Genomic DNA, 14,291 nt, shown 5'->3' with positions numbered 1-14,291 from the left:
AATCGAGTTTCGAACGAAAAGGACAACCCATCGCCATGATGCTACTAGTTTTTTTTTGATTGTAAATAAAATGAACACAAAATGCTTTCAAGTACTTTCTATAGTGCAAAAATTTACAAGAGTCAGAAATGCAAACGAACCAAGTTGCCTACAATGGTTGATGGGGGTAGGGTTTCTGTTTCGGTTAAAAAAAAGAAAAGAAAATTATAGAAAAAAAGTTTATTAGAAAATACAAAAGAGATCAATTAAATAAACTTAAAAATCTAGGGTAACACAGAACTTTTAAATACTAACTATCAGAATCGTCCGTGGACAAAATATCGGGCAAAAGTTGGCGTCGTATATTGGGTCTTATCTCGTTCTGCAATGGTTCTAACGGTTCAACAAATCTCGAAAAACCTCTGTCCGTAGCCGCGTATTTCTGGATACAACATTTCCTGAACATTTGCTGAAGTCGTTCGCTATAACAATGTATCCTTGTGGTGTGTGTCAACAAGTGGAATGGATTTCGACTACTCTTGTATCCAGCCTTGGTCTTCGGTACAACCTCGTCGGCATCAGTCCTCGTTAGATCAGACCAATCACAAAGTTGTTGCTTGAATCGGCGGGGACTAAGCTTAGTCTTCTGATCAATGATGGCTGGTACCCGTTTCAATTGAACAAGAGCATCGCCATAGAAACCTGGAGTTTTCGAAAAACGACTGCATTTACTTCGATGCAGAAGCATACTGTGGCGCCTTATAACCCCGGGTGAAATACCCACCCGTTTCGCACTTTGCGCAAATCTGGAATATGTCTTTTGGGGCGTTATACACTTTCGCCACTTGGTTATTGTTCCTGGAGGAGCACTACGTTTTGCATGTCGCGAATATACTACTGGAGAAGACACAGCTTTCCGAGTATTATTCGCGGGACTTGAGGAGGAAGCAAGTTTCCCTGCTTTCTTTGGGGTATTTGATGTGGGTTTACGATGGAGCCTTATCACTTTCACGTTAGGTCCGAGTAATGGTGTAGATCCAGCTGCTTGAATTTGCACTTTACTTTTCGCCTCGCCGAAAGTTTCTTTCCAAGCCACTCTTTTAACCGGTGTAATACCACAATTCTCTTTATTCCCGCCATCACTAGAAGTAGCAGAAATGTTCAGTCTTATATCCTCGATAACTTGAATCTTTTTCCCATTGTAGTTTGATATTTCGTTCAAAATCTTCCGACCGCGAACCGCGACTTTAGGCGCCGGATTTTCCTTGCATGGTACTAAATTAAACACATGGATTTTGCCATTTTGTATATAGGGTTTAAATATCTCAGACGTATAGCCTTCCGCTTCAATTCGAATTAAATCTCCGGGTAGGACGTCTATGCGAAACATCGGCAAAACTTTGGGAGGCAAATCCTTCATCTAATGCAAAACTGTCGTTTATGTCAGTTTGCGTTCATAAAGAACGCGCAGACACCATCTGGACGTGAATAAAATGCAATTAAGACAATTCATCTGGCAATTCCGTAACACACTTGCTGCTTGCTCGTATGTCAGTCTTTTCTTCATAACCAAAAGAAGGTTTTGTGTGCATACTTGCCGTGTGGGTGTTGAAATCAATTAAAATGGAAGAGGATAACGAAATGCAAATTGACGAAAATGTATCTGATATGGATGAAAGCGAAGACGACAGTGACAGTGAAAGCAAAAGTGAAGGCAAGAAGGGTGTATACCTTCCGGGTCAACCGCTCGCTGAGGATGAGGAACTCGTTTGCGACGATTCTGCCTATATAATGATGCACCAAGCCCACACGGGGGCACCGTGCTTGAGCTTCGACATTATTCAGGACGAGCTGGGCGACAACCGTGAGACATTCCCCTTAACTGCCTACATCGTAGCCGGAACGCAAGCAGCTCAGGCACATGTAAACAATGTGATTGTGATGAAGATGTCTAACTTGCACAGAACAAGTAAAGAACGCGAGGATGATGAGGAGTCAGATAGTTCGGAAGAAGAAGAGGAAGATGACGAAAAGAAACCTAGAATGAACTGTGCCTTGGTTCGACATCAAGGGTGTGTCAATAGAATCCGAGCCACAAGGATAGGGAATGAGAACTTTGCCGCTTCTTGGAGTGAGTTGGGGCGTGTTAATATTTGGAAATTAGACGACATGATTGAAAAAGTTGATGAAGGGAGTGCCAATCCAACTGACAAGAAACATATCAGGTCGGAGTTGGATCTGAAACCAGTGTACACTTTCACCGGACATCAGCAGGAGGGATTCGCGATAGACTGGAATACAGTGTCGCAAGGCGTCCTCGCTACCGGTGATTGCAGGTAAGCCACTACTACGTAGATGCTATCAAATTCTAAAGATCTTGCGAACAACGAAAGGCGAAAAATATTCCTAGTGCATCTTCTAATTTCGATGCGATTCACTCATGAATCATTGATGCACACAATTTGCTGCAAATTACAAATGACAAACTAAATAATTCTACAAACGCTATACACAGTTAGGTTGCTTGGCACAAATTATTCAAAATGCCATATGCGAATTGACTTGATCAATCCTACTCTACTCAATGATCTCATGCAAAACTAACGCAGCATTAGTCATGGGTTAAACAAAAACAAAACATTGTAAAATGCGATCGCTTTTTCTCATCTATATATCTTTAGGGGAAGATTCAATTTAATACTTGCTCGGACCCATTAGAAGACATTAGAAATGAAATTAACTACGGCAAGTTCGCAACTAATGTTAACTTGATGAGCTTGAATAGGGTCAGGAATTATATAAAAACTATTGTTGTTATAGCTGACTTGGTAAGCGCAAAGCTACTATTGACTGTAAATTATTTCTTTGACCATGTGAACATAATTTTGAATCAACCTGGATTAAATACATTTTATTTTTCCGTGAACGATTTCTAATTAATATTATCCCACATTTCGCTGTTGGAGTAGGCTCTATGCAAGTGAAAACCTTTCTGTCAGAAGCAGGAATTAGCTTCTGATTAGAAAGTTCTAAGAAAATTTAAGGGTTTATTGAAATTACTCGCATATATCGCCGAGTGTATACTTTAACGCTCTCCGAGTGTTCCAGAAGTAGTAAATCTTCTCAACTAATCTGCACTAAGCATCTCTACGACAATCAAACCGTTGGTTCGACTACAAAATAGACTCTATTTTAAAAAGAAAACGTAAATTTTTTTGCATTGAAATAATAGATTCTAGTGCTCTATTGGCATATACGCTAAAAAATAATTTCTGGAACGCTCATTTGTTTATTAAAATTTTTTCAAGATATAATTCAGACAATATGTGGTATAAATGCATAATCGGACAAAGAGTGATTCAAGTTTTGAAGATGTTTTTTTCTACTAAATTATCATTTTTTTTTTCAAAATTCATGTTTTTTATTAGATAATGAACAGACATTTTAAGATAGGTATATAACATGTCCGGATGGCTTAAGTGGTTAGAGCGCTGTCGTAGCGGAAGGTCGCGGTACAAATCTCACTGGTGGCAGACGGACTTGTTATCGTGACTGGATGTCGGATGCCAGTCGACTCAGCGGTGAATGAGTACCTGAGTCAAATCAGGATAATCATTCTCGGGCGAGTGCTGTACTGTAGTGTACGGTTACGGTCTTGAACGAAGTGCTCTAACACACTTCAAGGCCATGATCCAATATGGATTGTTGCGCCAATTATTATTATTCCGAATTGTCACAATCTCGGCAGATGCCGGATTTTACCTAACACTAAGTGTCAAACATTTAGGCTCGGACGATCCTACCTACTTACATCATAAACGGGCGCTGGTGGTAGTGGTCGTTGGTAGGTCAATCGGAGAACCCGTCGAGAACTACCCGCAAGATCGAGCACGCATGCAGAATGGTATACTTCTACATGGTTTGAACCAGACTGTGTGAGTCTCAGGACACCAAGGAAAGCCGTGATGGATTTAGGTATAACTGTCGCTGACAAGATTATAGGAAATACAAGCACCCGCTCGAGACATCAAATTTCAAGTACTGCTTGCGGCTCATATCGGTAAATCAGACATGCTCCCGCGATCAGCCCATGCTTATATGCACGGTTTTGATGGACCACCTTACATTCAATATTATACCTGGTAATGTGACAGTACAGCCAGAAATGAGATGATGATGACTTTTACAGCCTGCTCTTTGCTATAAAAATAAGCGCGCAGCGAGTCGCCTTGGCGATGATGTTGTGCCGCAACGTCAACCACGCCCCTACCTCCGATGTCACGAGGCAAATTCATCCACTCCATGGCAGAGTTTGGATGATGCATTCGGAATTTGGACATAGTTGTCCGTATCCGCCGCTTGACGTTTTCTAGATCGGTCATCGTCCACGGCAATATTCCGAATGCATAAGCCAATGAAGGGATTGCGAATACATTCAATGCGGTTATTTTATTCTTCCCCGAGAGATACGATTTCAGTACCATCAGAGCATCCTTCAAAGCACCAACTCGAGCACGGGTTCCTTGCAGAATTCCTAGGTACTTGTAGAAGTCTGTCTCGGTCATAACTAGCATAGCATAGATGTGGAGGTCATCAATGCGGCTCGTGACGACCTTTGCGGATGGCTTGGATTCGACAATTGTCTAATGCAAACTCCATACGAATATCATTGCTGTACATGCCTACTATTCGGCCCAGACTTCTAAGCTGGTCGTCAGTACCAGCATACAACTGGATGTCATCTAAGTACATCAAGTGGGTCAGTTCGCACTTAGCACGTAGGTCATACTTTATTGCAAAACCATGTCCTCTAGCATCTAGCATGAAAGGGACTCAATCGGACATTATCTTCACTTTTTCATCAGTTGTTGACATGCTAAGTTTGTCAGAAGCGAGCTTCATTATTAACATTTTCTTGACCTTCTTACCACCTGCCTTACGACTTTAAAGAATTTCATATCCACACATATTTGACGTCTCTTATGTTCAAATTTTTTTCTGGCACTGCTTAAGCTGCAAGCATGTCAAAAATCTTATAACTTGCCCCCTTTGACGAATTTACTCGCCCATGTATGTCCAGAGAGGAAACCCTCAGACCAATAATTTTAGTATTTATTGTCTTTATACTTGCCAACCACAGGAACAAATTTCTAATGAATATGCGTTTATCATTGCAGACGCGATATACATATATGGCAGCCTTCGGAAGGTGGGAAATGGAACGTCGACCAAAGACCGTTAGTTGGACACACCGCATCAGTGGAAGACTTACAATGGAGTCCGAATGAAAAAAGTGTTCTTGCATCGTGTTCAGTGGACAAAAGTGTGCGAATCTGGGATTGTCGTGCCGCTCCTCATAAAGCATGCATGCTGACATGCCCGGATGCGCACGACAGTGACGTGAACGTACTCTCATGGAATCGAAACGAGCCATTCCTTGCCAGCGGCGGAGATGATGGCTTGCTTCACATCTGGGATTTACGTCAATTCCAATCTGGCAAACCCATTGCTTCCTTCAAGCATCATACGAATTATATTACCACGGTAGAATGGCATCCCAAGGACTCGACTGTATTGGCTTCTGGCGGAGCCGACGATCAAATTGCACTTTGGGATCTAGCTGTAGAAAAGGATGATGAAACTGCCACGGAAAAGGCAGCAAATCAGGACGAGCTCAACAATTTGCCACCGCAGCTGCTGTTCATTCACCAAGGTCAGCAAGACGTTAAAGAAATTCATTGGCATCCGCAGTTGCCAGGTGTAATTTTATCAACAGCTCATAGCGGGTTCAACATATTCCGAACCATTAGTGTCTAGGCGTATAAATTGTTACATGTGCATTTTTACATACGAAATACAAAAGCTTTTAATCAAATAATTTATTGTCAATCCAAATGCTGCCGATTGGCCATACAAACTTTAGAATAATGGAAATGAGAGCAATGCAACATGAACAAATGAGTGAAGGAATAAGTAAAAACAGGCAAAATGGTTTCAACACACACTAAATTATATTTCAAACAAACGTTTTATCTTATTTAGATTTCTCATTCGCTACTGCTTCCAATTTACTGGTAATTGTCTTGAGATCAGCATTGCGATCAATCTTCACATAGATTGTCTGTCGAACCTCATGGAAGGCCACCCATTTGGGACATTCCTTAGAAATCAGTCTTAAGTGCGTCTCTATCTCGCGGGGCGTCAAGCTCTTCTGGTAGCTATTCTCGATTTTCTTGACAACAATTTCAAGCGGCAGGACATTTTTCTTCTCAGTAATAAAAACATTCCGAAGATGCAGTGCAAGTTTAGGAAGTCTGTTGTATTTCACAGCCTCGCGATCTTGTGACGGTCGCCTGGTTACCGTCTCCAGTGCCTTAGCCGCTTGTTTTGCTCTGATCTTATCAAGAAGCGATTTCGGCACGTTTTTCAAAATACTTGTAGCAGGATTTTCAGGTTTGGAATCATCAAGGATACCTAGTGCTTTTTGGATAGCGTCTTTTACTTGCGGGTTAGCAGCTTCGTGCTCATGCAAACGCTCCATCGCACGTTCCATTGGAGTAGAACAGTTGAATAGATTCCGAGCAGTAGAGAGGATATCTTTCGCTGATGAGTATTTTTCCAAATTGGGCGGCTGGGGCATTGGGGCCTTTTCAATTTCAGGGCAATTCTCCAAATCAAACTCCGGATGCCAGCGTGTCACATTCTGCTTGGGAATGATTATCGGCGGATTGAACGATTTCAGGAATTTGTCATGTTCGTCTTTAACTTTGTTCAGTAGAATATGGTAGAATTTCTGCTGACGATCAATCATTACCTAGAAAATTCTCATTTTCACTTGCAATACCTTTAAAAAAATAATATTTATCTTACCTGTGGGTTCATAACGCACGTCTGAGCCGATTTCAATACATTGTCTTCATCTATCTTAATCATTGTTTTGTTGGAGCTTCCACCAACATTTGGGGTTATCACCAACTGGTAATAGTCTAGTTTTGAAGTTGACCCAAAATTCCTCATTTTCACTTGGGAGAAGTTGAACGCCTCAGGATACAAATTCTTAATTTGCGCCAGATGTGATTCATTCAAATTTTTACGCAACATTCTCTGCACCGCTGGTTTCAGCTTCTTAAAAGTAATTGCCTCCTTGCGATTGTAAAACATCGCACACACGGTGTCGAGGCATTTGAACATTTCCATCAGACACCGGTAGCTATAGGGCATCTGCAAACTAGACCGGCCTGACTCAGCCAAGCTCTGGAATCGCTGATATGCTGGTGGCGTAATTAGTTTCGACGGCGAGCCATCTTTTGTAGGACTGAAAAGAAGTTTTTTCGGTGTTGCACTGTTTTTTGGCGACATCAACCCATGCTTGTCTGGCGCTGCAGCTATGAGCTTCGTCGGAGTCTTGAGACCTTTCTTCGGGCTGAAAGAGACCAGAATATGCGCTGTTAGTAAAAATTATGCAACAGCAATCAAATGTGCATTGAAAAGACAATGACGGAAAAGCTGACCACACAAAACGACAATGAAAGAGGTCGCCGCAATGTTTATAAACATTTGCTCGCAAAAGTCGAGCACCTACACTTTGACCTCATTGGCGATTGTGGAGGTTTCTGCTTTTAGGAACAGTTTATGTAATGAGATCAAGGGTGACTTATTGGAATTTCGGCCATAATATAGCTATCCAGGTTTGATACTATGCTACATTTGTAAAAGTTTAGAAGCATCACCCACCTTGTCAATACTTCCAATTCAATCGTCTTAAACTCCTTCAAATTGACCGCATTGGCTTTAACCGGAGTTCCTTCCTGTTTCTTCTTCAGCTCCCGGTTCGCCTCCTCTTGTTGCTTTCGAACCTTTTCCAGATCTCGAATTCGAGTGAGCGAAGCCTTCAACTCCTGCAGCTTATCGCTGCGAGACAACTTTGCTTTCACATCGTCGAAAGTAAGCTCCTTTCGAACTAACTTCTTCAATTGGTCGCGACTCGGAGCCACCGCATCCTGCTTCTTATTGGGAGTTTTCAGCTTCCGTTCAATGTTTGCTGCACTCTCTGTAGACGCGAACACTACGGGTGCTGGAGCCTCTACTGCTTCCTTTTTGAGTTGGATATTCTTTCGGGGCGATAGGTAGGCTTTTTTCGAAAATGTACAAACTGGCTTTGGCTTGCTTAGCTGGAGAGCTTCGGATTTCTTCTCATCCTTGTTGAGATCCGTACTCGCAGATTCCGAAGCTCCAATTCGCTTAATCACTCTTCCCGATCGAGTGACACTTTTTTCACTTTCTTTCGGCGTGTGCTGCAACAAATCATCATTATGTGACTGGAAATCAGAACCATCAACACTGCACGGAACAGGACACGGGGACTTTTCAACACTGGGATCACCATTTGTCAACGACGATTCGAGGGCAGCTAAAAATACCTTATTCCTTGTTGTTCTGAGTTCTTCAACCGCCGCGCGTTTTCGCGTATTAAAATAAGATGCAATTGATGTTTGCGCCATCATTCAAAAAAACTCACAAATCGTAAAAAAAATAACTTTTCGCACCAGCACTTTTCCGACACGCACCTTATTTTCCCTCCGATTTTTCCACTTAAATGTGACGTACCTACAACTGCAAAACTCTTTTGGCGGGAAAGTACACTTAACGTAAAAATGCTTCGTTAAATTTTACTTTTGCAGTCACTAAAGATGCAACGCAATTACGCACTGCAACGTACGCGAGTTTCGATAACATAATATTGGAACTGGTAGTCTAAAACTGTCCCTTCTCCTGTAAACTCAGTATAAATATATCAATTGTTGGAATTATATGAATTATCCTTTGGCCACACAAAAAATTCGTATCCACACAACCGATCGTACGCTAAAACAACTAATCAACAATGGTATTGACGCATCAGCTGCTCGGCGCTGTCAAAGAACGGTGGCCGTATACAGTATTCATACAGCGGCTTAAGCACACAATTTGAATGGAAAAGTCTGCATAAATATGGTACGATGGACCTCGTTGAAAAATGAAAAAATGACGAAAAAGAAAATAAGTTGGGATTTGATCTTTAAACTTTACGCCAGATCAAGAAGATAAGCAGTTGGCAGACTAGAAAAGTTTGTTGAGAGGCGTACACATATTTCAGTTACCTAATAGTCCAAAAGAAAATGTAACCAAAAGTCTACTTATTCTTCTCAAGTTTTTCCGACCTGTGTGGTTCTACAGCGACTCACTCTATAAATGGGTTCACTTGCATAACATTAGGACCTACCATAAAAGAGGGAGGGAAAGAAAGAGACAATTTACCTCTGCCCCTTGTCAGCAGAAGGGGTTGGTTAGGCACAATTTTCACCTTGGGCCTAAAATTTAGCGCTGCATAACAATCCAGTGCAGGCGCTTCACGCTTTCTCAGTCTATTTACTTCACTACCGCCTTTCACATATATGTCCCCCTTCCACATTACTAGGGATTCACAAGTTATCACAAAAGACGTCAATGACAGTTTGGGATTAACATGTTGAATTTCATATTTTGGGCCCTTTATTTATGTTTTTGGACCGCTTTCCACGCAATCGAGGTACTTCCAACAATCATTTCGTGTGACACTGCTAATTGAATAATCCGCAGTCTATTACCATTCGTATTTTGATGTAAGCTATGGGAGCCAACGTATCACCTGAATACAGCAGTTTTCATTTTTTGGCTGACTAAGAAACCTACTCCGGGCACATGGTTTACTGGATGGCCACTATAATATATGGTGTAGCGGCTCTTCTCCAAGAAAGCGGTCCCTGTCCAACGCATCTCCTGCAATGCTGTTACATCAGTCCTATATTTTGACAGGGTATCTGCTAGCTGCTTGGCAGCTCCATCTCTGAACAGGGAGCGTAGGGAAATGCGCAAATCGTTATTCCTTTTCTGTTGCTGGGGTTGTCGTTGAAAAATCCGTCCTGTCCGAGGCTTCTGTTGTGGCTTCGTAACGTTAGTTTTCCTTGTAGGGTTGTCAGCCCTACCCAACGTCCAACCTGGAGGACCAGTTGGTACCATTTGTCCCGTTTTTAGGCGCGGGGGACTCGTTTTCATCCTTCTCCGTCTACAGCTTTTCGTTAAGAAAGGGCTCTCAACGGTCACCACGTGGAGGTGAAGATAGGGTTTGGTAGTAGAGCTGTTGGTATTTGTTCAGCAGGTGTTTCGCAGGTTTTATGCTCGTGGGTACCAATCCACATTTCGCCCTGAGACCTATACTACCCTTTGACCACCAGCACAAAATGCACAGATGAAAAGAATGGGCCTAGAGTTGTTGAACTGAATGAAAACAGCAATGTGGAGGCCAATGAAAATGATTGCTAAATTAGTCGTAGGTGCTAGTTTTCAAATGTTCCTTCCCATGGTTTGAGTTAGGAGGTGCTGTTAGCCAAGGTTTGTATAAAATTAAATATGTTGAGGAAAATAGTTTCTTTATTGATTAAAAAAATGTTTGGGAAATACAAGTACCGTATTTCGAGGTATTTCGAGAACCAACTGTCCTCTTCTTCAATGTTAAGAATCCATTTCTTCTTTCTAGGCATTGTTGTTTTCGGCAACGTTAAGTCTATTTAAACTGGGTTGTCCGACGTACTTGGAGGTTGAAGGTGCGGGTCTGAAGTCTCTGTTTATTTGGGACGGAATTTTCTCTCCTGTAGTTCAGTGCAGTTGGACTGCTAAACTTACCGTGTTTTAGCCTAACTCCACCATATGTGAACCAGTTAGAATCCGTTGCCTCTTATTGTCAGTATTTGATAAGCTTCGCAATACCTGGTTCGATATTGGGAATTAGCATCTTTGGGCGTTAATCATGCATTCAGTACATGACTAGGCACTACGCTTAATGTCGGCACCGGCCAGTAGGCAAAAGACCAAGTCAGGGCTTTCATCTTCACTCTACCAAGATGTACTGAATGAAGGTTCCCAGAATTTGGTTGACCTGACTTCATCGGGATTACAACGTGATGTTCGAAGGACGGGCAACAAGCAGTTAATTTACATTCGCTGTTAAGTGCTGCATTCTTTGTTACGGAAGAGACACTGACTTAAAAAATGTCTAATGACGCAGCTATAAACGCTTGGTCATTACGGGCTATTCCAAGTTCTTCTGCACGGGTCCTTCAAAGGGAATCGTGGATATAGCATTTAGGTGTTCAGTGGGCCTAACAACTCAACCATTACAGGCATCTTCCCAATAGGTTCTTGGTAATTGATTGTAAAGAAGACGTGGCAGATGCTGCCGCAGGTAAAATGATAGACATAGGCAGCTACTAGGAATATCGAACTGGTTGAACTCAGCACAGAACCAGGTTGCTTAGAGTTGCTTACTAAGGCAGACTGTGAACAAAATTCAGTTGTTACGTTGTTGATGATGATAAATTTCATCGTACTTTAGTTTTTCGGGTAAGCGAAGACTGATTAAAAACTTGGAAACACTGCTCAACTCTTGCCCATGGAAATGCGTACTTACCATGATCCGTTTAGAGGATCCAAGGTAGCTTATCTTTTAAAGCAGTCTTCGGCGTAAGTATTATCCAAAAGTCGAAACTTGTCTAGTATAAACGATGGTGGCTTTTTCGGAATGTTCGTTGGCATTACGTATTACGTTGCAGCGTAATACATTGCAATAATTTCTATTCTGTCATTCTGTACCCAAGTTCTTTATCCTTTTGTTTTGTTGTTCTAGCAAAATGATGGGCTAAGGGATTGAATAATAGTAGCTATATGACAGCTAATGCGAATAATTGAAGCAGCATCATTCTCATCTATAAAAATCATATAATATAAAAATTGTTCCACGCCTTCAATATTATATCTACCACTAAAAGGAATGCGATTATTCACTCGGTTGATAGCACTGGTTTCTTCCACATATAAAACCTGCCTAATGTTTGTGAGTAGATCGGTGTGCAAGCGGATGTCATCTGCTTCACTTATGGAAATTCATTGTATGGGAAATGAAAGGATTAGAGCATTTAATGCATAAAGTTGTTGGAAATATAATTACACCAGTTTAATAAAAATGTTGAAATGGAAGGGTAAAGCATTAACTTAGAAATTGAAACAAGAATTTTAAATTGTCTAGAGCCGATAGTTACTTCTACAAAAAGTCAGTAGTAAGTTTAATGTGTCGGAATCAACCCTGAGTTCAGTTTTGAGAAATAAACGAACAATGTGTTGCTACAAAGCTAACTCGGAGTCGACTTTCCATTCTCGAAATAATGGAAGACTTACTATCAATTTCAAACGCCTTTAAGTCAGGTTATAATTATGTAGTATTATAACTAAGATTCTTTTAGAATCAAATACCATCGAATTCAAAACAAACCGTGGTTGGTTTGATAAATTCAAACGCCATTCAAACCTACAGTCTTCGACTTCAAAGAGAAGCAGCTAGTACTGGCATAAAAACATCTGACGAACATTCTCCTATATTTAAGGATTCGGTGCACACTCGAAACTATCCCCCAAACTTAGTTTTCAATATGGATCAAACACGACTGTTTTGGAAAAGTTAGCATCTATAAGCGAGCGGCAGGTCGGGTGCGGTTGGAAAGATAATAGCTAAAATAATCCTCCAACGCATCAAAGAATATCTCGAAAACTTGATAGACTGAGAGCAGGGTGGTTTCCTGCATAGATACCATAAACACCCTACGGATCATTTTCGAACAGTGCCCAGAGTTCAGATCTACACTTCACCTGCTCTTTATCGATTTCGAGAAAGGTTTTGAGAACGTGAATAGGGAGTGTATTTGATGTAGTCTACGTAGAAGGGGCATTCCTGAGAAACTAATAGCTGTTTTCAGAGCGACATATGGCGTAAAATATCACATACTACACCAAGGTAAAATTTCAGAGAATGTTGAAGTCCAAAGCACCGGGGTTGCGACTTGTCACCGATATTATTTCTTCTTATTATTAGTGAGGTTCTCCGTGATGCCTTTTCCGGAGAACGTGGAGACATTCAATGGAGGATAACACCTTTCCTCAAACACCTTCACTACACTGATGACATCTGTTTGTTGTCTCATCGAGTCATGGACCTTGAACCTCGCAAATCTTTCGATGGTCCTGCGAAGGATGTCAACGGTCAGCTTCTCATCCAAAATGATGAGCAACTGAAAAGGTGGAAAGAACAGTTCACTATAATCCTTAACCGCCTCACATCCGCTGAGGTTCCTCCACTTATGAATGAAATGGCTAGCCACCGTAGTTTGCGGATACATACGGTTTTTCCAAGCAGAAGAGAAATCATTCCGGTCATCAATGCACTCAACCGGGGTAGAGTCGCTTGGTTTGACGGTCTCCCCGCAGAACTGTTTGTCGTTGCACTTACTGCAGATCTGCTGTTTCCACTAGTACGGTAATCTTGGGAATCTGATACCTTTCCCACAGAGTGGAAGAAGGGGATGATGGTTAAGATTCCAAAGAAGTTCTTTTCATTTCGAGTGTAACAATTGAAGGGATATCTGGATAAATAAGTTTAGATTTTCGCTGCATCTGCTCTTTATCAATTTCGAGAAAGTAGGGAGAGTATCTGGACTGCTCTACACAGGAAGGCCATTATCAAAACGATATAAGATAGTGCAAGCCGTCACATGCTGCACGATGATAAAATCTCGGAGGATTTCGAAGTCCAAAGCGGAGTCCGCCAGGATTGCTTCGTGTCACCGATATTATTTCTTCTTGTTATCAGCGGCATTGTTCATAGTGACCGCCAATGACACTCGAAGGCTCCAAGCCCTCGTCAACACTTGTCTGCGTTGTATCATCGGAGTACGCTGGCCTGATACTATTACAAAGGAAGAAGTTGATCGGAAGGGGGCGACAATTGCATTGCTGGCTACGCCATGTTGTGGAATCGACTCTCCTAAGATGGCTCCAAGGGCACTTGCGAAGAACACTAGCGAACGAATGCATTTCGGGTAACAGCGAGCGATGGTGCGTAGCTATGGTTGTTGCTCTATACCCCACCAAGGGATAAAATGGCAACAATGTAAAGTGTATGAAATCCCCCCCCCCCTTCCCAAGGCGTTTCGCGTTACGCGAAACCGTGGATCTTCACGGCAGGGTACGTCTGTATCATATTATGGCAAAAATTTATCCAGTTCAGAAAGTAAATGAAAAACTATGACATAAATAAATAACTGACTATGATATTAAATATGTTTCATAGATGAAGACTTTAGTAGTAGTACTTTATCCGTCGAATTACTCTTACATAATATGAGAAACGCCTAAAATCAAAGTAAGCTCATCCGCTTTCAATTTCGAAATTAATAATTGTGAAATTT

The 14,291-nt window shown here is 41.6% G+C and overlaps 3 protein-coding genes and 1 long non-coding RNA gene across 5 annotated transcripts; 1 reads left to right on the top strand and 3 right to left on the bottom strand.

Annotated features, from left to right (window-relative positions):
• Positions 1-204: 204 nt before the first annotated feature.
• Positions 205-1,486, bottom strand: LOC119653318. The gene has a single exon (XM_038057905.1). The coding sequence runs from the start codon at positions 1,397-1,399 to the stop codon at positions 290-292; it is 1,110 nt and encodes a 369-aa protein (XP_037913833.1). The 5' UTR covers positions 1,400-1,486; the 3' UTR covers positions 205-289.
• Positions 1,487-1,523: 37 nt separating this feature from the next.
• Positions 1,524-5,854, top strand: LOC119653302 (glutamate-rich WD repeat-containing protein 1). Its single transcript, XM_038057904.1, has 2 exons — positions 1,524-2,315; positions 5,157-5,854. Exons 1-2 carry the CDS (start codon positions 1,603-1,605, stop codon positions 5,794-5,796), a joined length of 1,353 nt encoding a protein of 450 aa, XP_037913832.1. The 5' UTR covers positions 1,524-1,602; the 3' UTR covers positions 5,797-5,854.
• LOC119653276 (DNA replication factor Cdt1) lies at positions 5,844-8,902 on the bottom strand. 2 transcript variants are annotated; one of them, XM_038057903.1, is made up of 4 exons: positions 8,400-8,902; positions 7,714-8,273; positions 6,850-7,402; positions 5,844-6,793 (listed from the first exon to the last, which is right to left on the bottom strand). In XM_038057903.1, the coding sequence occupies exons 1-4, from the start codon at positions 8,481-8,483 to the stop codon at positions 6,014-6,016; spliced, it is 1,977 nt and encodes a 658-aa protein (XP_037913831.1). In that variant the 5' UTR covers positions 8,484-8,902; the 3' UTR covers positions 5,844-6,013. The 2 variants fall into 2 exon arrangements, with proteins under 2 accessions (XP_037913831.1, XP_037913830.1); XM_038057902.1 differs by having other exon boundaries at positions 7,714-8,902.
• A 2,321-nt stretch (positions 8,903-11,223) lies between these two features.
• Positions 11,224-11,943, bottom strand: LOC119647273. Its single transcript, XR_005248833.1, has 3 exons — positions 11,814-11,943; positions 11,465-11,759; positions 11,224-11,331 (listed from the first exon to the last, which is right to left on the bottom strand). It is a non-coding gene; the product is annotated as an uncharacterized LOC119647273 (long non-coding RNA).
• Between the last annotated feature and the right edge of the window lie 2,348 nt (positions 11,944-14,291).

The sequence above is a fragment of the Hermetia illucens genome, chromosome 1 (assembly GCF_905115235.1).
Source record: "Hermetia illucens chromosome 1, iHerIll2.2.curated.20191125, whole genome shotgun sequence".
Taxonomy (NCBI): domain Eukaryota; kingdom Metazoa; phylum Arthropoda; class Insecta; order Diptera; family Stratiomyidae; genus Hermetia; species Hermetia illucens.
This window is presented reverse-complemented; position numbering and strand designations above follow the sequence as displayed.